The 25,358-nt window shown below is 26.1% G+C and overlaps 5 protein-coding genes across 5 annotated transcripts; all 5 read right to left on the reverse strand.

The window, feature by feature from the left end:
• Positions 1-2,851: 2,851 nt before the first annotated feature.
• Positions 2,852-4,909, reverse strand: OCT59_026918 (uncharacterized protein; the record flags this gene model as incomplete). The annotated part of the gene is made up of 13 exons (XM_025317770.2): positions 2,852-3,023; positions 3,108-3,211; positions 3,289-3,445; positions 3,517-3,551; positions 3,635-3,719; positions 3,791-3,870; positions 3,950-4,107; positions 4,195-4,242; positions 4,318-4,387; positions 4,460-4,488; positions 4,564-4,636; positions 4,713-4,730; positions 4,805-4,909. 13 exons carry the CDS (start codon positions 4,907-4,909, stop codon positions 2,852-2,854), a joined length of 1,134 nt encoding a protein of 377 aa, XP_025177642.2.
• Positions 4,910-6,553: 1,644 nt separating this feature from the next.
• On the reverse strand, positions 6,554-9,110 carry OCT59_026919 (uncharacterized protein; the record flags this gene model as incomplete). Its single annotated transcript, XM_066136588.1, has 8 exons — positions 6,554-6,594; positions 6,671-6,741; positions 6,817-6,859; positions 6,924-7,040; positions 7,321-7,553; positions 7,628-7,827; positions 7,903-8,057; positions 8,135-9,110. The coding sequence occupies 8 exons, from the start codon at positions 9,108-9,110 to the stop codon at positions 6,554-6,556; spliced, it is 1,836 nt and encodes a 611-aa protein (XP_065993062.1).
• Positions 9,111-11,652: 2,542 nt separating this feature from the next.
• Positions 11,653-14,117, reverse strand: OCT59_026920 (uncharacterized protein; the record flags this gene model as incomplete). Its single annotated transcript, XM_025334403.2, has 6 exons — positions 11,653-11,681; positions 11,766-11,839; positions 11,920-11,962; positions 12,026-12,660; positions 12,733-12,932; positions 13,005-14,117. The coding sequence occupies 6 exons, from the start codon at positions 14,115-14,117 to the stop codon at positions 11,653-11,655; spliced, it is 2,094 nt and encodes a 697-aa protein (XP_025177640.2).
• A 525-nt stretch (positions 14,118-14,642) lies between these two features.
• OCT59_026921 (uncharacterized protein) lies at positions 14,643-16,708 on the reverse strand (the record flags this gene model as incomplete). Its single annotated transcript, XM_025317769.2, has 13 exons — positions 14,643-14,817; positions 14,892-14,995; positions 15,065-15,221; positions 15,289-15,323; positions 15,402-15,486; positions 15,564-15,643; positions 15,717-15,874; positions 15,938-15,985; positions 16,068-16,137; positions 16,208-16,236; positions 16,319-16,391; positions 16,479-16,496; positions 16,595-16,708. 13 exons carry the CDS (start codon positions 16,706-16,708, stop codon positions 14,643-14,645), a joined length of 1,146 nt encoding a protein of 381 aa, XP_025177639.1.
• A 1,341-nt stretch (positions 16,709-18,049) lies between these two features.
• Positions 18,050-20,373, reverse strand: OCT59_026922 (uncharacterized protein; the record flags this gene model as incomplete). Its single annotated transcript, XM_025331136.2, has 13 exons — positions 18,050-18,461; positions 18,542-18,645; positions 18,732-18,888; positions 18,960-18,994; positions 19,077-19,161; positions 19,235-19,314; positions 19,414-19,571; positions 19,648-19,695; positions 19,761-19,830; positions 19,900-19,928; positions 20,012-20,084; positions 20,152-20,169; positions 20,266-20,373. 13 exons carry the CDS (start codon positions 20,371-20,373, stop codon positions 18,290-18,292), a joined length of 1,137 nt encoding a protein of 378 aa, XP_025177638.1. The 3' UTR covers positions 18,050-18,289.
• Positions 20,374-25,358: the final 4,985 nt, after the last annotated feature.

The following is a 25,358-nucleotide window of genomic DNA, read 5'->3' on the forward strand; positions in this document are numbered from 1 at the left end:
CTTTTCTTTACATCTTCCTTTAGACGGGTTTGTGTGTGGTTATATCATTTTTTTTCGTCTTTTTTTTTAGGACTCTCTGTCTAGGTTTTCTCTTATTAGGCCTTCTTTTAGACCCCTTTTTTGTTTTGTCCTTTTTTTTTGTTTCGTTGTCTTTTTTTTGTTTCGTTGTTTTTTTTTTGTTTTTTCGTTCCTTTTTTTTTGTTTTTTCGTCCTTTTTTTTTTGTTTTTCGTCCTTTTTTTTTATTGTTTTTCGTCCTTTTTTTTTTTGTTTTTTCGTTCCTTTTTTTTTGTTTTTTCGTCCTTTTTTTTTTGTTTTTCGTCCTTTTTTTTTATTGTTTTTCGTCCTTTTTTTTTATTGTTTTTCGTCCTTTTTTTTTTTGTTTTTCGTCCTTTTTTTTTTTTCGTCCTTTTTTTTTTTTTTTCGTCCTTTTTTTTTTTTTCGTCCTTTTTTTTTATTGTTTTTCGTCCTTTTTTTTTATTGTTTTTCGTCCTTTTTTTTTATTTTCGTCCTTTTTTTTTGTATTTTCGTCCTTTTTTTTTATTTTCGTCCTTTTTTTTTATTTTCGTCCTTTTTTTTTATTTTCGTCTTTTTTTTTTATTTTCGTCCTTTTTTTTTTATTTTCGTCCTTTTTTTTTATTTTCGTCCTTTTTTTTTATTTTCGTCCTTTTTTTTTATTTTCGTCCTTTTTTTTATTTTCGTCCTTTTTTTTGTTTTGTCGTCTTTTTTTCGCTTCATCATCTTTTTTCTTTCATTCCGTCATATTTTTTTTCGTCATTTTTTTTTCGTCATTTTTTTTTTAGGTCTATCGTCTCTCTGTATAGGTCTTCTCTTTATTAGGTCTTCTTTTGGCCTCTCTCTCTTTAGGTATGTGGGTTGTAACTCGCAAAAGGTTGAACAAGATATACAAGAATCATTTCTAAAAAATAAGGAAGGTTTACATATATCATTTTTATCTAATATTAAAGGTATGTTGAACTGTTTTTGTAAAGCTATCTAGTGAAGGTGAACAAGTGGATGCAATGATCAAGGAAGTTACGGCAACCTTGTGAGCTGGCAGGTCTATCTATGATAACTCTGTTAACTGACGGACCTGGCTGAGATACGAATAAGATCTTCTCAGTGTTGAGGTCTACTATTCCGCAATGAGGAATAGTTACGTGCCTTCCTCAACTTTGACTCATGCAATTGATTTGTTCTCATTGAGGACTTTTGAATTCAGAGAACTGGAAGCGCTTCGTGGCCACAGTTTTACTGTGAACGTCCTTCTCTGTTTTCAGAATTTCTGGATGATAACAAATCTCTTGTGTGTCCAGGAGAGATGTCAGTGAACGGACGCAATAACCTAAAGCTGTGTTTTTGTAAGTTCTTTCAAATAGATACTTGTAGCTATACCTTTTATTGTGCAGTTTTCAGGAACGGACGGTGAAAATGTCGACACTAATATATAGGAAGAAGATCCGCACTGCTTCGTTATGTTACTTGATACTTTAGAAGGATACTGCCTCACGTCACTACCAGATAGCGGGATGAAATTCGTACTTAGCGAGAGCTAACCATCCTTTTTAATTTATAGATGTCCCACAAGAAATTTGTAAGAACAACATTTAGTTATAATGAAGTGTTGGATGATGATTCTGAGGTCATGTGATATATTATATAATATAGAGTTGATTCCGATTTTAAAATCAAATATTAATTCAGATGCAGTAATGCAGTATCATTACAGGGTGAATTAAAGTAGTAAAGTTAAAATTCTAAGGTAAATTAAGAATTAATCATCTGCAGGTTAAGTATTCGCTTATTTCAGCAAGAATAAATAGTATTGACACGAACAAATGTTTAAGATTGATTATTGAAAGATCTCTTACGGTAACATACAAAGAAAAAAATTAAAAAAATAGTAAAATTTTTTTGATTGTAAGAAAAAGAACATGATTTTAACATAAATTTTACCGTACTTGTAACTGCGTACATATATCGATGATTTGTAACTATGACTTCATCACCAATTCACCATCACTGCCACTATTCGTCTGAACTGCATGTACTAAAATTTAAACAAATATGATATTTTATCCGTATATACCATAGTCAATTGTCATCTGAGGCTGAAATTAATAAAATGATTCGAGAAACTTTATACCGTGTATGCAGTATACATATTTTCTGGAAATATTTGTTGAACATCTAATGAAATTTTTGAAAGGTCGTTTTATTTTCATGCTGAACAAAATTCTTTCGTCAACGTCTACATTTTTAAATAATTTTTAGCCATACCGATCATTTCATCTACCTAACCCGCTTAAACAGATCGCTCGTAAATACCACGGCCTTTAATCCAATATCAAAAGAAAAATTCTACTCGAAACATTCTTCCAAAGAAGCATTCGAAAAAGTGCAATATTAACTAGACCAGTAAATAGTCTGAACACGAATGATGATGATCAAATAATAAACTGATCTAATTTATAGAAAAAATAGTGAGTTATTGGATAAAGGAAAATCTGGAAAATAATGAAAACAATGATAATAATAAAATAAAATTGAAATAAAAATTCAAAAATAAAACTATTGATAAAAATAATATATATATAAAAAAAAAATAAAAAAAAATTTCCCAAAAATGAGAAAACCTTTGACAACGTCTTCAGCTTAAGAATAATAAAAATAAAAACAAAAAGAAAAATAATATAAAAGAAAATTCAGTAAAAGTCACTGGGAACGTCATTTCAAAAGAAGTAAATTCTTCAAGAGGATCGTGTCAAAAGTTCTGAATATTTTATTTTATTGAAGAAAAAATATATTTATAAACAATCGAGAGAAAACAAAAATTGAGCCTTGTGAAATAAATTAAAGATTTATTCTTCCAAAGTTACATGAAGTCGAGATAGCTTCAAATTTACGAGGCACTTCAATGTTTTTTCCGATGAATCTATCATAATTGCTAACAAACGAATTAGGAAATGGAATTTCAGCTGGTTTAGATGCTTCATCCAGTCTTTTCACTTGTTCAGGCGTCAATCTGGTAATATTAGAATTTTTTTTTAATTTACGTTAGTAAACAATTTTTTTTTTAAAAAAAAAACTTTCAAACAATTATACTCACTTGAATTCAAGTGATTTAAGATTTTCTTCGAGCTGAGTAACTGTTCTAGCACCAATTAAAGGAGAAGTAATTCCAGGTTTTTGTTGAACCCAGTTCATAGCGACCTATGTATTAGAAAAAAAAAATTAATATTCAATTGTTGAAAACAATTAAAAACTATAGTTTTAAGATTAAACACCACCTGAACAGGAGTTCTGCCAGTCTCTTTTGAAACAGTAATTACTTCATCTAAAATCTTCCAATTTTTTTCGACTTTTGAATGATCTGCTACTTTATGACTGCGATGTTCCGATTTTAAGTTAGCAGCAGATTCTCTCGTATGTTTTCCGGTAAGAAAACTATTATGAAAATAATTAATATTATGAGTATATTATAATATAAAAAAAAAGCATCAATAATTAATAATTACCCTTCGGCAACGGCACCCCACGGAATAATTCCAACCTAAAAGTTTTTAAATATATATAGATTTAGTAACTTTAGTAACCGTACATAATTCAAATAGAGTATAATTTTATAATACATACATCAAGTTCAGCACAAGCAGGTTGTAAATCAAATTCTAATGATCGATCCAATAAACTATACCGCGTTTGAAGTCCAATGAAAGAACTAAACACGTTTGATGAAAATGTATTAACTTGAAGCCCATCTTTAATATCTACAAATCAAAATTATTGTACCTCCATCCACGTAATTCTGCAAATGTATTAGCGCGAGCGAGTGCCCAAGATGGAAAATTGCTTGCAGCAACGTATAATACCTATATATATATATATTTTTAATAATGATATTTAGAAAAATTATTTCGAGCAAACATTATAAAATAATAGTTTATTTACTTTTCCACTTCGAACGGCGTCATCTAATGATCTCATAATTTCTTCGATTGGAGTTCGAAACTCATAAATATGAACATATAAAATATCGACATAGCTCATGTTCAATCGTTTCAAACTCTCATTAAGATTCTCCACAAGACTTTTTCGATGATTTCCTCCTATGTATTTAACAGTTAAGTTACATTTATTATCAATCAACATTAAAAAATATTTAATTTTGTATTATGAATAGTCTACTAGCTCACCTAAATTCGGATTGAGTCTCACATCCTTTTGCATAGAAGTTGTATTACCTAAGAATTAAATCTAAAAAATTATTGAAAATTCAAATTTGAAACGATATTATTTAGTTAATTCATGGTTCATACACGTATATTTTGTTGCAATCACAACATCAGATCGTTTATCGGAAACATAATCTCCAAGGAAACGTTCGCCCTAAATATTTTATTAATGGACATTAATATTTGTTTGACTAAAAAAAATTTTTATTTATTTTTTATTACTTACTTCACCATCATTATAATTACAGGCAGTATCTAAAGATTTGCGTATTATTAAATAGGAAATTTTCTATAACATTAAATCAAGTGATTGCATAACTGAAAAATTACCAAAAAAATTTCCGCCTCTTTCGTAATAAAGATCAAAAACTTTTTTCGATTCTTCTTTATTAGCGCCGATTCCCTATTTTGAAGTGTTAATATTCAGAAATTCAGAGATCTTTTTTTTATCATCAATTCAAATTATATAAATAACTTACCCATTGTTCTCCAAAAGTCTTCAATGTATAGAATATGTTAACAATATATGTTTTGTCAAAGATATTTATTTAGCTTACAAAAATGATCTTACCGCAGTACCAAGACATAATGGAGAAACTCTCAATCCACTACGCCCCAATAAGACATAATCATCGAGAGCTTTAGCGGTTTTAATAGACGAAGTATCTTGTGCCATATTCTCAAAAATAAATATTCTTAAAATTTCTTGTGATGTATATTTATATATAAATGTTTGCTTGTTTCTTTTTTATAAATTAATGGCTCTTTGATTTTCTGGATAATTCTTTGCCCGAGTTAGCTTAAAAAAATATGAGCAAAGTATAAACCAAAAATGATAAATTCATAGAAATAAAAATGTGACGTAACACTGCCCTTAGTATTGGTTTTTGATGACGTTGGAATTTTTCATTGGCTTTGAGACTTAAAAAAATTAAAAAAAAAAAGGTCTTTAGAAACTTTTCATCGAAGGAATTCGAAAGTGGGTAAACTGTGATTGAGATGGCTAATATAGTTAATATGGTTGCACAGAAAACGTGATTGAAATTTAATCTAAGCAAGTAAGGCTAACCACATTTACCATACTGGTAAATCACCAGACTTTTGTATTACACCTTTTTTTTTCATCTTTCGTTTATGATAAATTTTAGACTTAAACCTATTTATAAACTTCTAAATATTTTATTGAATGTCTCTCAATAGCAACTTTTTATTATTTTTCAATTTTTCATCAAACTAACTGTAGCATTCATTATAGAAATATTTATTTTTTTTTTTAGTGAGATTTCAATTGGCAGCAGGTTTAAAACTTAATTTTCACCGAGCTTGATTAAAGTAATAGCCTCTGGAAGATTAAGTGAAGTTGCTCAGTAGACCCGAAACTACTTGTATCTCTATTTTATGATGTTGGAGTAATACTCGTGGTTTAGGCGAAGTCGCTCAACAGCTTTCATATATATTTGGAACAAAATCCGTGTAGAAATTAGCGTATTAGCGTAGCAGTACTAATTAATTTCCACAAAGCTAAGATATTTATTGTAATAATATTAAAGGATATTTTAGGATGCAGTATATTTAAATCAATCGCATATAAAAATTTTTAAATGTGAAAATCATCTGATGATAAATAAAAAAAAAATTTTTTTTTTTTTTACTATATATTAATCTGATGTGACACCAATTTTTCTAAAGTCTGATGATCTCAAGGTATGTAATCTTATCGGATAATTTGACGGAATCCGTCAAATTATCCGGTCTGAAAAAATTAGACTGGGTGAAAAGGATAATCCAGAAATAGTAATTCGTTCAATCCGACCAATCCGACCAATGCGCAGAAGATAAGTGACTTTTTTGTAATAAATTATTATATACAAATAAAAAAAAAATCACCTCGAGGATCGTCAAGTTACATAAGAATACAAGAAGAAATTTTTTAAACGAGACTCCACGAATTCCTTTTAAACGTTTATTATATGTAAGTAAAAATCATTTGATTCGGATTCGGTTATAAGAATTTTAACACGCTATCAAAATCCTACATTTTTTCATGAATATACAGTATAAGTAGAAATGAATTTTAATTTCATACACGAAACAACTCTTTCGAAAAACTTAGTTCAAGGTACGATTTAAGGCCTTTCTATTTGTTAAGATTTTTTATTTTAGCTGCGCCTTATTAATTCTTAATCTTTGCGAAAATAAGTCATTCTCACCAAGACTAATTGCAATCATTGAATAATTAAAAAAAAATTATATTTATATATAATTAAAATATTAAATAAAAAATATACGATATTTATACGAAATTTTTTTTTTCATTTCATTATTGTTTTTGATAGATGGGAATTAATTTTAATGTATTTTCTTAAAAAAAAAAGTAAATAATAAAAGTAAATAATAATATTCAAATAAATTTTAATCAAATAAAAATAATATTTACCATTATTTTCATAAGAATTAATATTTAATTCTTCAATATTTCGCTTAGTTTCAAGTACGTTTGATTTGTTACTAATATAAAAATTGTGAATTATTTGGATTTAAATTATAAATAACTTAACAAATATTTTTTTTAACTTTAAATACCTTTCAATATCTATGTCAAATTCTAGTTCTTTTGAAATATAATCTATAAAAAAAAAGTAATTAATTATTCATCAAAAAAAAAAGATGACTTAATAGTTAGTACGTACTATTTAATGAAAAATTGGTAGATGAACATTTAAAAATGTAAGAACTTAAAGGTCTACTTGTATAAACAGCTTTTGGATGAGGTTTTTTTCTAAACTTGGGACTAAGGTTCTTTGAGTCTATTAACATTATCCTTTTAAATTCAGCTTGATAAAATTGATAAATAACATTTCCTCCAAGATTCCATGAATAACAAATCTTCTCAATTTCATATATAGAGGGTCTTTTTTTGGGATCAGGTCCCAACAACTTTTCATTAAATCAGCATAACATTCTGGTGTATCTTCTGTAATTTCAGGTCGTACACCATCAATAATATTAAAAATAAGAATACTGTATGATCATATTCAACATTAGCAAAAGGCTTACAATCTGTTGTAAGTTCCCACATAATCATACCCAAACTATAAATATCAGATTCTTTAGAAAATGCAGACCCTTTAAATATTTCTGGTGCAATATAAGGTATCACACCATAAATTTCATTATCCGATGAGGTATCATTTGCAGGTCGTGATAATCCTAAATCTCCGATTTTACAATTTACGTAATATTTGCTTGGCAAATCTACCAATATATTTTCACTGTGGACATCTCGATGTATAAAATTTGCATTATGAATAGCCTCAAGTCTAAAATAAAAATAATGAATTTAAATTTATTATCGTGAATTATTTATTAACCAATAAATTTAAATAATAAATACCCAATTAAAATATTAATTAAAATATGTATTTTCTGTTTCCAATTGATTTCTGCAAATTTCTTTTGTAAATACTTATGTAAATCTCCTTCTGATGCATATTGTATAACTAATATATAATCATTCAATTTTGGATCTTTTGTAAAACCAAATGTTTTAATAACATTATATATAGATTTATAACAATGATGATTTGTTTTCAACTATAAATTTCGATTAGAATTAAAATATTTTTAATAAACATTAAGTGAATAAATGTAAATTATTAAAATATTTACCTCACTCATAAAATAATTTTTAGCATATTGAAAGTTTTTAAATCTTTTTAAAATGACAAGCTTATCTCTATTTTTCGTATCATATTCATCATAATTCGTTAAATATTTGGAACCATCTATCAAAGTTGCTAGATATACAATACCAAATCCTCCTTCTGTTATTTTTTTTACATTTGTAAATTGAGAATATGGTATGGTATATATTTCATTAATTTTTCTGAAAAAACTTTACCGCATAAAGAATAATCACAAATTTTGGATGGAACGAAATATTTATCAATATTTTTTAAATCGTTGGCGAATTTAGCTATTTTTAATTGATCATGTCTTATACTAATAAGAAAATCATCTAAAACATTATTCCCGCTGTTAATACTAATAATCTTTTTGTTATCTAGTATAATAATTGATACTCTTTTACATTTTTTACATTGTGATTGATTTGTAATTCCAAAAATAATATTTGTTGTTAAACAATATCTACATCCAATTAAAAATATAAAACAATTCTCACAATATTTTTGACAGTTTGATGTAAATACTAATTTTTCATAACAATAACAATCAGATGTATTTTCCCACCACGGCAAATAAACAATTGAAATAACTTTTTTAGTTAAGGTTGATTCTATACATCCAGAAGAAATTAGATAACAATTTGAACATAATTTAAATTCTCTCATTATATAATGATCTGTTCCTTGATATAACAATTTTCCACATAGTTTACAATATCTTTCACTTTCAATCACGTTTTTGTATTTAGTACTCAAATCCTGATAATTATAATAAAAATTATGATAACGACCAATTATTTGTTTAAAAAATAATATTATCAAACAATTTCTACAGCATTCTTGAATATTCTGCGATACTTTTGTTTCACTTATTTCATATTTACTACATTCCAAGTCTTTTTTTAATAAATATACGTCCAAGTACATATTGATATTATCAATTATAACGGTTCCACTTCTAGTATCGGTCTTATGTTTACTAGAATCATTATCCATATTAGTTAAATAATTCGATAAACATTTTTTACAATATTTTTGTTCATAAATTAACGTCATTGTGTATTTTTCTCCACAATGAATACAAATATTATCATCCCCATTAAAAGAAACAAAAAAAATTGGTATGGGACTAGATTTTAATTTTGGTGTTGGATTAAAAGAATTTTCTTGATTTACATTTATTAGTTCCATCTTTGTTACGAGTATCTGTATTGGAAAATTCGATATACTGTATTTATAATTTTTCAAATTCTTAAAAATAATGAATTACTTAATTCTTACGTACACAAGTTATGTGATTTAATATTGTATTTTAATTGGTTAACTATCTTATATGGGTAAGGTCTTATATAAAACTAATACTTTGTGCATTGTGTAATGATGATGATCTACATACCCCTATTTCTATTTAATAATTTTCCTTTTACGTATTGGTATGAATATTTTTAAGGCGCAGTTTGACAAATGATGCATAGGACCCCGAAAAATACATATGGAGGTCATAAATGATCGGCAAGATTTTGGCCTAAAATAAGCAACTTTTCAGGGCCGGAATTATGATAATGCTGGTCAGTATCAAAACGGACAATAAAATTTAGGCCGGCACTATCTAGAAAAGGCAAGATTTTCATGAAAATTTAGGTTCTAACTCAAATGTGACCTTTTTATGTATTTTTCGGGGTCCTTGATGCATGGTAATACTTACGGTACATATTAAAAAAGTGTTCGTGTCGAATCTATAATTAATAAAATGATATGAAATAAAGAAATTAGACCCTTTATATGACTAATATACAATCTATTATTTCCAAAGGAAATAGCAAATTAAAAATAAGCTTGTGCCAATTTAACTATAGTGCAAAAATAAGTAACATTATTAAAATGTATCAAAAAGACGACTTATTCAATCCATTCTTTAAAAATATATTTAAATATTATTGACTGTTCTTTAATCTTTATTTGAATTATCAACTTGCGTAGTTAAATTTGAAAATTTATTGAGGCGGGAATTGTTTTTTATTAAAAATATAATAATAATATTGTATATGTTGATCTCTAAAATATTATAAATTTTCGTTAGTCAACTTGTTACGCAACTAAATGTTAATTTTATCATACATACAGTATATAATTATAATTGAATTTGTATAATTTTAAAAACATTGGATTATTGGATTTATGATCAATTACAATTGCTACTTTTTAGTTATTAAACCTTAGAAAATTATTCGGACTTAGCTTATGGTTTAAAGCCATATAAGGGTTACAAAAAAGAATGAATTTTATACACAATATCAAGTTAGGATCAGTAAAATTGTAAAGAAGTCGAGAGGATTTAGAACTTGGACGAAACTTTGGTATGAATTTGTTGTCAACCCATACTTTAAGAATTCTAAAAACATAACTTCATCATTGTTGATTTTAAATTTAGAAAAATTTTGTTATTTAAAATGGAGAAACTTTGTGTAACCTTTTAAGCTAATCACAATTTACAATATTTTTTTTTTCGGAAAATAAATAATATGTTATGAAATACCATTATATTCTACTTAAATAGAGCTTTTAATTAAATAATAGGATGTTAAAATACATAAATTGTTTGAAATTTTGCGTATGTCTGTTTCAATAGAAAATTTTTTCAAGAATTTGGTATATTGAGAAATCCGGTATGTCGAGAACAAATTTATTATAAACTGTAATAATCCATTCCATGTCTTGGCTCCGTGATATCAGAATTTTACTTATGATCCAGTTTATCAAGAATCCAGTTTATCGAATTTCATTGTGTATTTACAGTATTGGTAGAGAAAACGCAAGAAAATCTTTCATTAATATTTTTTTGTTAATAAAAACTAATCCTATGAAGTTTCAATTTATGTATTAATTAGTAAAGTTATGAAATTTTCTATAATGATAAAAGACCTGAAGCATTTAACAAACTTCTTAAAAAGTCATTAATTAAACTATACAAATATTCTCAAATATATTATTGATTTTAATTATTTTTTTTAACGCAAGTTGGAATTAATTTAAAAAAAAATTCACTCTCGCTCTAAATGACAATAGAAGGTTTACCCAATCAATTTATAATTGTTTTAAAATCCTTTGGATATTTATATAATAACATTAATTATAAAAGATAATATTTTATAATATATTTTTTCTTTAGCTGCTATAAACTTAGTTGAAAGGAGTTTGAACACGTGGCTACAATTGCATATCACTGGCCCGCATTATTAAATCTGACCAGAATTATGTCAAAATAGTTAACCATTAATCATCTCAAATTAACCGACTTATTTATATTTTCACTACCATCATCATTATTATTTTCTAAACGAAACACCATGAATTTTTTTAAAGCGTTTTTTATATGAAATAAAAAATAATTTGGTTTTGATTCGACACATTTTTTTTCATGCGCTTTTATAAATAAGTTGAAGCGAATTTTAATTTTATACACGAAATAATTCGCGACTTAATTAACTTGTTAAGTCTTTTTAACCGTTTAAAGTTATTTCCAATTTTTATTTATCATTTTAGTTGCGTTACAGATCAAATTTATGCTATTTCTTACTTAAATCTCATCTTGCAAAAAATGATAAACCTAATTAAATAATATTATACAATAAAATTTATTCATACTGTAAAATAAATTATTGATAATAAACAATATATAGTAATTTATATGAAACTTTTTTCATTTCCTATTCTTCTTAATTGTCATCCTTGATTAACTGGAGCTAGTTTTAATGCGTTTTTCTATTTTTTTTTTAAAAAAAAAAATAAATAAATAAAATATAAACATAAATATTTCAATAAAATTTATTCAAATAATATATTTACCATTACTATTTTCATAAGAATTAATATTTAATTCTTCAATGTTTCGCTTAGTTCCAATTACGTTGAATTCACTACTGATAAAAATTTAATTTTATTTGAATTGTTGAATTTATATATATTTAATTTAACAGATATTTTAACTTTAAATACATACCTTTTAATATCTATGTCAAATTCTAGATCATTTGAGATGTAATCTATAAAAAAAGAAATTTAATTTAACTATCCAAAGATGACTTTTATCAAAATAGTATACATACCATTTGATGAAAAATTGATAGATGAACATTTAGAAATGTAAGAATTTAATGATCTACTTGTATAAATAGCTTTTGGATGGGGCTTTTCACTAAACTTGGAACCAAGCTTCTTCGAATCTATTAAAATTTTCCTTTTTAATTCAGCTTGATAAAATTGATTATTGGTATATTGATAAAGCCAATTATAACAAATACTCTCAATGTCACCTATAGAAGGTCTTTTTTTTGGATCAGAATCCCAACAACTTTTCATTAAATTAGCAAAACATTCTGGTGTATCTTCTGTAATTTCAGGTCGTACACCATCAATAATATTAAAAATAAGACAATGATCATGTTCAACATTAGCAAAAGGCTTACAACCTGTTGTAAGTTCCCACATAATCATACCCAAACTATAAATATCGGATTCTTTAGAAAATGCTGAACCTTTAAATATTTCTGGTGCAATATAAGGTATTACTCCATATATTTCATCATCTGATGAGGTATCATTTGCTGATCGTGATAATCCTAGATCTCCTATTCTATAAGAAATACTAGTAGTATCATAATAGCTATTTAAAATATTTACCAATATATTTCCACTATGGAAATCTCGATGTATGAAATTTGAATCATGGAGATTCTTAAGTCTAAAATAAGATTATTAAATTAGTATTACAAATTAATCATTATCAATATATTTAAGAATTAAATATAAATACCCTAATAAAATATCATATAAAAATGATATCTTTCGTTCCCAATTAATTTCTGTAAATTTCTTTTGTAAATATTTATGTAAATCTCCTTCCGATGCATATTGCATAACTAATATATAATCATCCAATTTGGGACCTTTTGTAAAACCAAAAGTTTCATTAACATATGAACCAAATTTATAACAGCGATGATTCGACTCCAACTATAAATTTCGAGATTAAAATTAAAATATTTTTCAAACATTAAATGCAAATATGAATTTTTAAGTATTTACCTCTTTCAAAAAATATTTTTTAGCATATTGAAGATTTTTAAATCTTTTTAAAATGACAATTTTATTTTTTTTGCTATCATCTAACCAAGTTGCTCGATATATGATGCTAAATCCTCCTTCTGCTATTTTTTTTACATTTGTAAATTGAGAATATGGTATATATTTCATTAATTTTTTTGACAAAACTTTACCGCATAAAGAATCATCACAAATTTTGGATGGAACGAAATATTTATCAATATTTTTTAAATCGTTGGCGAATTTAGCTATTTTCAATTGATCATGTCTTATACTAATAAGAAAATCATCTAAAACATTATTCCCGCTGTTAATACTAATAATCTTTTTGTTGTCTAGTATAATAATTGATACTCTTTTACATTTTTTACATTGTGATTGATTTGTAATTCCAAAAATAATATTTGTTGTTAAACAATATCTACATCCAATAAAAAATATAAAACAATTCTCACAATATTTTTGACAGTTTGACGTAAATACTAATGTTTCTTCACAATAACAATAAGATTTATTTTCCCACCACGGCAAATAAATAATTGAAATGACTTTTTTAGTTAAGGTTGATTCTATACATCCAGAAGAGATTATATAACAAGTTGAACATAATTTAAATTTGTTAAAATAACCTGTTCCTTCTGTTCCTTGATATAATAATTTTTCACATAGTTTACAATATTTTTCACTTTCAATCACGTATTCGTATAAATTGTAAGAATCTACTATATTAAACCCATCAACATATTTAATAGATATTTGTTTAAAATATAATACTATCAAGCAATTTCTACAGCATTCTTGGAAATTTTGTGGTATTTTGATTTTATTTATTCTGTGTTCAATACATTCCAAGTCCTTTGTGAATAAATATACGTCCAAGTATATATTATTATCGGTTATATTAGTTAAATAACTCGATAAACATTTTTTGCAATATTTTTGGTCACTAAAAATCGTCTTTGTGTATTCTTCTCCACAATGAATACAATTATTATCATACTCATTAAAAGAAATAAAAAAAATCGGTACAGGACTAGATTTTAATTTTGGTGTTGGATCAAAAGAATTTTCATCATTTAATTTTACAAGTTCCATTTTATAATATTACAGTATAAGTAAGTATAGAAAATTCAACTTATTTATAGTTTTTCAAATTCTTATTTAATGAACCGTTGAATAGAATGTATAATTTTCTGTCGGCGAATTCGCCCTAGTACTACAGAAAATTCGGTTTTATTTGGATGGAAGTACTTTATCGAAGGGCAAAAATGCATATAATGGCATTTATGACGATGATCTGCACGTCTAATAAAGAACAATAAGGACTAAAATTTCCATTTTAATAATTTTATTCAAAAAAAATATTTTCTTTTACGTTTTTGTATGTTACTAAAACTGTAAATTTGATCGATATGGTCGATACATTCTTATTCACAACATTTTCAAACCAATCCAAATCATACAAATGTTTGGCTTTTTATGTTACTTAAAATATGGTCGTTCATAATTTAATTTTTTACAGTATATTAATTTTTTTTTTATTTCAACTAAAAAATTAAGAAAGAAAAAAATAATTAAAAATAAATTTAAAAAAAATGTAATAAAGTCGTAATCGATTCATTAATTATTGTTTATTCTTCCAAAATTGTATGCACTCGCAACAGGTTCAAATTTTTTTGGAACTTCAATGTTTTTTCCGAGATGTCTATCAAAAATGTAAGTATACGAGTGAGGAAATGGAATTTCAGCTGGTTTAGATACTTCATCAAGTCGTTTCATTTGTTCAGGTGTCAATCTGAAAATAAATTTTTTTTTTTTGTTATAAATTTACGTTAGCGAACACTTTTTTTTTTAATAGTTTTAACTTACTTAAATTCAAGTGTTTTAAGATTTTCTTCAAGCTGAGTGACAGTTCTAGCACCAATTATAGGAGAAGTAATACCAGGTTTTTGTTGAACCCAATTTAAAGCAACCTAATTTATAAATGAGGAAAATATATAAAAACTGTTAATTTTTTATAAAAGATTGAATACAATAATTACCTGAACAGGAGTTCTATCAATCTCTTTTGAAATGGTAGTAACTTCTTCTAAAATTTTCCAATTTTTTTCAATTTTTGAATGTATTGCAACTGAAAAACCGCGAGCTTCTGGTTTTAAAGCAGCAGCTGATTCTCTCGTATATTTTCCGGTAAGAAAACTATTATAAAAAAATTAATATAACGTTATTATTTTAAAAACATAAAAAAAAAAATATGATTTATTACCCTTCGGCAACGATACCCCATGGAAGAATTCCAACCTAAAAGGTTTTTAAAATATAAATTTAATACTTATATATGGTTTAATTCCAACGCAACGTGAATTTAGTTATACACACATCAAGTTCAGCACAAGCAGGTTGTAAGTCAAATTCTAACGATCGATCCAACAAATTATAACGAGTTTGAAGTCCAATGAAAGGGCTTAAAATACAGTTTATAAACATGCGTGAATTTAATATGTTTAATATCGGGTTAAAGAAATTATTATAATTTCATACCTCCACCCACGTAATTCAGCAATAGTATTAGCTCGAGCGAGTCCCCAAGATGGAATATCGCTTACAGCAACATATAAAACCTAATATATTTTTTTAAAATAATATTTAGAAGAACTTATTTTGAATGAAAAACTGTAAAAATGATTAACTTGCTTTTCCACATCGAACTACGTCATCCAATGATCTCATAAATTCTTCAATTGGAGTTCGATACTCGTAGAAATGGATATGTAAAATATCAACATAACTTATATTTAACCGTTTCAAACTTCCATCTAAATTTTCTACAAGACTCTTTCGATGATTTCCTCCTAAGATATACATATATAAGTTTCAACTTATTTTTAATAACATGAGATATTACTATAATTTACCGCTATTCGGATTAAATCTCCTATCTTTTTGTACAGCAGTTACATTACCTAAGAATTAAATTTCGAAAATTATTAATTATTGAATATTTAAAAATTAAATTATGTTACATAGAAAGTTTATAATTCATACCCGAATATTTTGTTGCAATCACAACATCGGACCGTTTATCGGAAACATAATCTCCGAGGAAACGTTCACTCTAAGTATTTTATTAATAAACATTAATATTGTAATTAACTAAAAAAACAATTTGCTTTTTTATTACTTACTTCACCCAAATTGTAATTACAAGAGGTGTCTAAGGAATAAAAAGTATTAAAATAACTTTTTGTTGATAAAGTCAAATGATTGCGTAACTAAACTAAAAAAAAAAAAATTACCAAAAAAATTTCCACCCTTTTCATAATAAAGATCAAAAACTTTTTTCGATTCCTCTTTATTAACGCCATATCCCTATTTATATAACGTTAAAATATTAAGTAATCATTTTTTTTTCATTTTTTTTTTTAATCATTAATTCAAATTAATATTCAACTTTACCCATTGTTCTCCAAAAGTCTTTAAATATATGTTAACAAATATATAGTGTTATTAAAAAATATTATAATTAATTATTTACATCATAATTTTGGCAAATTATAAAAAAATGATCTTACCAAAGTTCCAAGACATAATGGAGAAACTCTTAATCCACTACGTCCTAATAAAACATAATCATCGAGAGCTTGAGCTTTACTGGTGGTGTCGTTTGACAACGTATCTCGAGTCATTTTCTTAAAAATTAAGGTTTTCGATAACTTTCAAGATTTCAACTTTCGTAGTTAATTATTTATGTAACTTGTATATTTTAATAGTTTACTTTAATTGATTCAAAGAAAAAAACCGTGGCCTTTTGATTTTCCGAGCATTTATAATTCTTGGCAAATTTGCCAGTGTTACACAGTTACAGATAAATAACCAAAGGTAATAAAAATGTAAAAATAAAATTGAAACAAAAAGGAAATTTAAAAGTAAATGACCAAATGATTAACGTGAATTCATATTACATTGATTCTCTGTAAGACGATCTTACGTTCTCCTTAATAGATCACGTGATAATATTTGTAAGGTTACACTATTAAGAATATGTGCATTTAAGTAAACTTTTGAATAAAATTTCAGCATTTTTTACTTAATAATTGTCATTCATGTGGATATCACCACTGCCCCGTGAGGGACCGACTTTTTACCCCTTACTCAAATTAACCGAAGTTTCGCTCTCTTAAGCATCTTCCAATAGAAAAGAAACATGGATTAGTAATATAAAAATATTTATGAACTAAATGTGTGAATGTTTGTCCACTCGGAATTGGAGAAATAAAAAATCGGTATAGAGTTGTATGTAAAGAAATTGGTTTGTCTGAATAAAAATTGGCGATAATGTTGTGGAATCGACGATGTATTGATTCACGAGGCATTATTTTGTATTAATTAACGATTGTTGGTGCTTCTTGCATCGTTCGCTTTAACTTTACTCACGTTAAAGTGACGAAGTTATAAGAACGTTTTTGTGAGGTTAAAAAGTTTATAAAAGTTATCATTATAAAGAAGGCTTTTATGTTTTATAACACCGGTGAATTTGCGGTATTATGTATCACGTGGTCCGGTACGACAATCTAGCTTTCCAAGTTTCTTTAATTTGATATTAAAAAAAAAGAACTTTATAAATATCATATCTAGAAAAAGTGGCAAGAACCGTAAATCCATTTATTTTAACAGCAAAATAAATGAAAGTTTAAATTAATTGATAAAAAATCGTCCATTTTTTATAATTATTTCTTACTTGTATAAAGAAGTATTTACTAATTTTTTTTTTGTATTTTGTATTTTAAAGCGACAGATTAATATTATTTTAAAATTGTTAAATAGTAGGATTTAATTCTATTCTATAAAGCAATTTAAGCATGCATTAGTAAAATTAATCTATACTTTATTTGTAAAATATTATCGTTATGTATTTCGTTAAGCGAAAGCGTCAATAATATAAATAACTGTAAATGGTAATTATAGTATTTACTGCCTGATTAATTCCTTTTTATTTAAAAAAATTAAAAAATAAAAACTATTTATGGTTATTTTCATTTTTCAAATGAATTGAACTTACAATCTTTTATTACTTAATTTCATTTTAATGTATAAAATAAAGGAAATAATTTATTAATAGCGTCAAAAGAATAAATACAATAGAAAAAATAAGTCTAAAATATATTTTACGATAAAATCGAGAAAAAAAGGCGACAATCCAATTTCTTGGATTAAATTACGTTAACATTGAATATACAAAATAATTTAAATAATTTGAAGTTAATGATTTAATTATATAAACTTCCATAATTATATATTTTCGCAATAGATGCAAATTTATTTGGCATTTGTATGTTTTTTCCAATATATTTATCAAATTGGTCAGTAAATGAATAAGGAAATGGAAAATCATCTGGTTGAGAAACATCATCAAGTCTTTTCATTTGTTCAGGTGTCAATCTGAAAAGATTATTTATATATTAGAAAGTTTTAAAGTAAAAATTAAGAAAAATTTTTTCTTAAATAATTATTATCCTTACTTGAATTCAAGCGATTTAAGATTTTCTTCAAGCTGAGAAACTGTTCTGGCACCAATTAAAGAAGAGGTAATCCCCGGTTTTTGTAGAACCCAATTTGTAGCAATCTATGTATTAGGAAAAAAAAAACATTAAAACTATAATTTTTAATTTTTTTTCAATAAAATGAATATTATTTTTAAAGATTAAATACCTGAACAGGAGATCTATCAATCTCTTTTGAAACGGCAATAACTTCATCTAAAATCTTCCAATTTTTTTCAACTTTTGAGTGATTTGCTACTTTGTGACTGCGACTTTCCGATTTTAAATTAGCGGTTGATTCTCTCGTATGTTTTCCGGTAAGAAATCTATTATAAAACAATTAGTACACTAATTATCTTTTAATATAAAAAAAAATGCGACAATGATTAATAATTACCCTTCGGCGACGACACCCCACGGAATAATTCCAATCTAAAAGTTTTTTTAAACATAGAATTAGTATAATTATGTATAATTTATAGTATAAATATGAATTTAATTTTATAATACACACGTCAAGTTCAGCACAAGAAGGTAGTAAGTCATATTCTAACGATCGATTCAATAAATTATAACGCGTTTGAAGTCCAATGAAAGGGCTAAACATGGTTGATTAATATACGTTAATTTGAAGTTCATCTTTACTATCTATCAAGTTAAAATTTTTTGTACCTCCATCCACGTAATTCCGCAAATGTATTAGCACGAGAGAGTGCCCAAGATGGAATATCGCTTACGGCAACATATAATGCCTATTTTTTTTCAAAAAATAATATAGAGAAAAATATTATTCAGGTAAATACTATAAGAATGACCAAAAGTCACGTAGTAGCGAAAAATGAGTTGCTTACTTTTCCACTTCGAACAACGTCATCTAATGATCTCATCATTTCTTCGATTGGAGTTCGATATTCAAACAAATGAGCATATAAAATATCAACATAATTCATATTCAATCGTTTCAAACTCGCATCTAAATTTTCCACAAGACTTTTTCGATGATTTCCTCCTATATATTTAACAGTTAAATTATCAATTAACATTAAAAATATTCAATACCATATTATAATAGTTTACTAACTCACCGAAATTCGGATTGAATCTCTGATCCGCTTGCATAGCAGTTGGATTATCTGTAAAATAAATCTCGAAGATTATTGAAAATTCCGAATTTGAATGATATTATATTGATTCATACTCGTATATTTTGTTGCTATCACGACATCGGATCGTTTATCAGAAACGTAATCTCCAAGGAAACGTTCACTCTAATCATTTATTAATGAATATTAATTAATATTAAATTAAATAAAAAAAATTAGTATATTAATACTTACTTCACCAAAATTGTAAATGTTGGCGGTATCTGAAAGATTCAAGTTATTTATTAAAATATTCATCATAATCATGACATGACCAATTAGTGACTACGTAAATTAAAAAAATTACCAAAAAAATTTCCGCCCTTTTCGTAATAAAGATCAAAAATTTTTTTCGATTCTTTTTTATTAACGCCCACTCCCTATTTATAAAGTGTTAATGAAATTCAGACATCATTTTCATTTCTTAATGTAGAGTATATAACTTACCCAACTTTCGCCAAAAGTCTTAAATATACAGCATAATTGTGAAAATAATAAATGTTTAGTCAAAGATGTTCATAATAATTTTGATTAGCTTCAGTTACAAAAAAAAAATCTTACCACAGTACCAAGACATAATGGAGAAACTCTCAATCCACTACGTCCCAATAAGACATAATCATCGAGAGCTTTAGTAGTTTTGACGGGAGAAGTAGAATCTTGAGCCATATTTCAAAATAAAATAAAATATTTTTTAAAAAAATTTTTTTCGTAATGTATGTATATATATATTTTTTATTAACCAACAAGATTTATTACAAGCCCTCTTTGATTAATAATATAAAAAAAATTTTTCGTTTGTCTATAGATTGTCTATGAAGTACCCAATATGAAAGATCGTGATAATTTTAAATTTTAATATGGATAAACTAACCAAACATGATAAAATTATAGAAATGCAGACGATAAACGATTATTTCAATGACGATCGATTATGGCATCGTATTGATCTATCAATTAATCGATCAAACAATTTTTTGATGCCCTACTCTTGAAAGAATTTGAATTTGCATTATTATTTTCTATAATTTAATTTGGTCAATTAGTTATAAAATATTGACGAACTAACCAAAAATGATAAAACTATAGAAATAATAATGTGACGTAATATTGCAGTGATTAACCTTAATAGTTTAGTTTTAATAACGTAAAACTTCTTTACGGCCCTTAAATGTTCTTTTGCCGATTTGTTTAATAGTTCATATTATTCCTCTTGAATGGGATTTTGACATTGCATACCACACTTACTCACTTAGGGCATTCTAATATAAGTTTCCTTGTAAGATATAGTGTAACCAATTAAATTAAAATATTAGATCACATGATTGTTTATTAAGTGTAACGTAAGATTTTTGCTACCACCGGTAAATTTTTTAAATATTTTACCCCGTATTACATTTCATTTATTTTGTAAAACGTCTCACGGTTTTTGTGAAGACACAATATTTAAGTCATAAGAAGCAATAATTTTATTTTTAGGTCAAATCAATTGACGATCGAATCTTTTATATATCATAAAATTCTGCAGTTGAATCATTTAACAGCAATATCCAAATCACGTTCTCGGGATTCTGCGGAGCCCGGATCAACCAATCTACCAATATAACAGTTATTCTGCACTTTGTACTGAATAACTATTAATTATTTTTAATATGCTTAACTTATAACCATTTAATTATAAATATCACGTGATACCAAATAAAAAAAAAAAAATCATCGACCTTCTCAGAAATGACGAAATTTTTAAACGACACATCATGAATTTTTTTTAAACCGTTTATTATATTCTGATTCGGATAAGAGTTTTACAAAATCCTTATACATTTAAGTTGAAGTGAATTTCGAAACAAATTAAGTTCCCTTTTTAACTGTGAAGGTTTTTTTCAACATTATTTATTATTTTAGCTGCGCCTTATTAATTCAAATTTAAATTCCTTTGTACTTTGCGAAAAACTGAATTATTTTCACATTACACAACAGATAATAAAAAAATGCATACATTAATTATAATATTAATACAGTAACAAAAAATATTCAAATATTTATACGAAATGTTTTCTTATTTTTTCATATTATTATATGGGGAATTTTAATGACCGATATTTTTACGTATTTATTGGAATACTACTATAAATGTAAGAGGTTAATAATTTACTATTATACTTGTATAAATGTTTTTGGATGAGGCTTTTCACTAAACCTAAGACTACAATTAGATTAAATTGCAAAACATCAATTCGGTTTAAATTGCATATTTGATTATTTAAATATCACTTGCTAATTAAAGTTGAATCAAAAAAATCGGTTTGTCTCAACCTCTTCTTTTTTTTTCGATTTGTCATAAAATGTGTTTTTTCAAATTTTTCGATATGTGATTCTATAAAAAAATATATTATATATTTTCCATCTTATAATCTTATTCATATAAATTTACGATATAAATCACAAAATCCTTTAGCAACTATTTCAAAATAATATAGAATCTATCGTATAAATATAGTGCAATAAGTGCAGTATTTATATAGTGAGAAAATTGAATTTAAAATTAAATATTACCCCTTTTATATTATGAATATTAGTGATGAGTTCTATTATTCTACTTTCGCTCCATATTAAATTTAACAATTATAATAAAGTAAATACAGTCAGCCCCCTTTATAGTCACACCCCTCGGGACCGAAAAAAAAGGGTGTGATTATAAAAAAAGTCATATGTTGTGACTATAGAGGAGGTTTTTCTAATATATTTATTAGTACATTGGGCCAAAATATGGAGTGCTTATAAAGGGAATTTTATATGTTGTGATTATACGGGGGGTGACTATATAGGGGGTCGACTGTAATTTCAAATAATACAAATATTTCATGATTTAAAATTTTTATTTATAAAAAAATAAATTCTATCGAAATGATGGGAAATAATATTGATTAAGTTCTTTATTAAAAATACTCGGTATCTTATGATGAATTCTTTTAATCTGTTGATGTAAACATAGCAGGCTTTCCGATTTTTGAATAATCACATGATGATCGGCATATGTATTATTTTTAGTTTTTTATTTAATAAATTATCTGTTATGGCGCCATAATAAATACTAAAATTCACATTTTCTAGTAATTTTTAAATGACGTAATACTGACATAATTGTTTATATATAGATATGTATTTTATTGGCTGGATATCATATGTATCGCACATGTGATAGCTGTACTAATTTATTTTAATTGTGCCACAAAAAATTTAATAGCAAAGGACGATAAAAAAAATTGATTCTTCAGGTCTTGTTTAAATATATTACAAAGGAATCTGGCTATTGGAGGTGGAATCCAGAAGTTATAAACACTTGAAACCTTCTTATAAAATGAAAATATGTATAGTACGTTTATATTATTTGGCTTTACAAAGAATTTTTGACAAAAAATAGTTGGAATCAAATAAAGATATATTTTGACACTCCAGGTTCTTCTTAAGTGTAAGTTATAAAGTTTTAAATAAGTTTAGTGTCAAAAAAATTCTTTATTGATAGAACTCCTTACCATTTAAAGGATCAGATAGGATTTTTAGAAATTTTTTTTCCTTTATTAATAAACTAATTATTTCTTCATCTTTTTTAGGAGTTGACTTATGAATTTCATCAGTATATTCTATTAAAAGCTTAAACAACATCCTTTAAATAAAGTGAAAGGAGTTTTATGGCTACAACTATTGGTAAGAAATATAATTTAAATTTTGTGTCAGGTTTTGATTGTAATGACATTATCGTTAATTTATCAACATACACATATGCTAAATGAATAATTTTATATTCCTTTGAAAGGGGTAAATGGGCTCTAATTTTGGAATCAAAAATCATGCAAATTGAATCATTAGATAAGGAGATATTTACGTTCAAATGCAAGAGTTTATGTCAAATTGATAGTAAATGTGTTGAGCGTATTTATTAAGGAACCAATGATTCAATCAATGCGATTTTTAACTTTTTAGATAGATCTCATTCTCTCCTTTCAAATAAATATAAATTCATTTTTCTGGCATGCATATATGTTGAGTTATTTATGATTTTGCAACAGGAATTATAATGGATTTTTAATTTATATGGAAGGTACATATTAAAATTCTTGAATTTATTTCAGATTCTAATAAAATTTTTTTTGCAAATATATTTTATTAATATTTATTAGTTTGCAAGATTTAAAGTACGATTATTATGTGAGTTTTTAAATCTGCCAGTCATTTATATTAAAAAATTACGTAAAATGCATTAAATTAAAAGTTACTACTTGCAAAAATCGGTCAATAATAATTCAATTTGAATAAAACTTTGTATGATTAAAATTTAAAGTGCAATAAATTTATTTGCAATATTTGAGGTCATATTAATATGTAGAAATTTATGCAATGTCTTGTAACGGCATTTTATATCATGTGATAAAATCGGAAAATGATCGGCAAATTAATGTGATAAATGAGAAAGCCCGCTATGCTGTTGATGTATACCAAGTAAAGTTAAAAGATTACGCTAATAAATCCTTTGATAAGGATAAAAACAATACAAACTTCGCATAGATAACTGAAACGTGTTCTTTAAAAATGTTATAATATAAGTTTATATCATGTACGAAAAAAAATGCATTTCTAGACATTTCTAGACCCTAGACTCTAAGAATGAACTTCTACCTCGATCCTGTGATTCTAGACACGCAAATACTCCTGTTAATTCTTGCTTCAAAATGATGTATGATTTTCGAGAGATCGACCCAAATCTCCTTCCCGGAATCCATTTAATTCACCTGCTGTGAATTTTGTCAGGTTATCACTCTCAACAAGAACGAGATTTGTAATAACGTCCTCTGCTTCGTTGGGCATCTCAGTTTTCCATAAGGCTAAGTCTCTTGCCTCGTTATTATATAAGGAAGTTGGAAGTTGACGTCATTCCCAGTATTCACTCAAATAAGATCCATGATTCTGCCACGATTAATAAAAGCTACTTATTTATATTCTGATTTTCAAAACTTCCCCCTTTCCAAGTTAATCATTGCGATTAGTAATATAGTGAAAATCATATCCCTTTTGGTATTTTCATAAGATATAAAGTTTGTAGACCTTGGCAATTGCAAAGTTTTCACGCACTTACAACACTTTACTCTGCTGAACGATCATAGAGCACCTATTTGTTTTTATCCCAGAAAACATCTAGTATTCCTTCAGAAAATCTTCTTTATTCGCATATGTGAGAGAAAACTAATATTACCAAAAAAAGGATTGTCTACTTAATGAAAAACTTGCTGTTGCAAGAAACTAACGCAGATATTTGTAAATAATATTATGTACAGACCGGATAAGAGGTGATAATTTATATGAAAAGAGTGTGTCCAAAGATTGTCGACATTTCTGTTGAATGTTTGAGAATAATTTCTTTGTCCTTATAACTAAAGCGAAATTCTTTTGTATTCCATAAGAATCATTTCAGTAATCACGATTTTCTAGGAAATCAAGTGTTTAAGTCTTGCGAAAACCGAAGCAAACGCAAACTACAAACACGATATCGTCACTATCACCGTACTTCCAAAATTTTCAATAGAATCATATACGATATATCGATTTCCGGAAACATGTGTAACATGTGTTGTGTGCAGATTCTATATGACCTATAT

This window comes from Rhizophagus irregularis, chromosome 7, assembly GCF_026210795.1.
Source record: "Rhizophagus irregularis chromosome 7, complete sequence".
Taxonomy (NCBI): Eukaryota; Fungi; Glomeromycota; class Glomeromycetes; order Glomerales; family Glomeraceae; genus Rhizophagus; species Rhizophagus irregularis.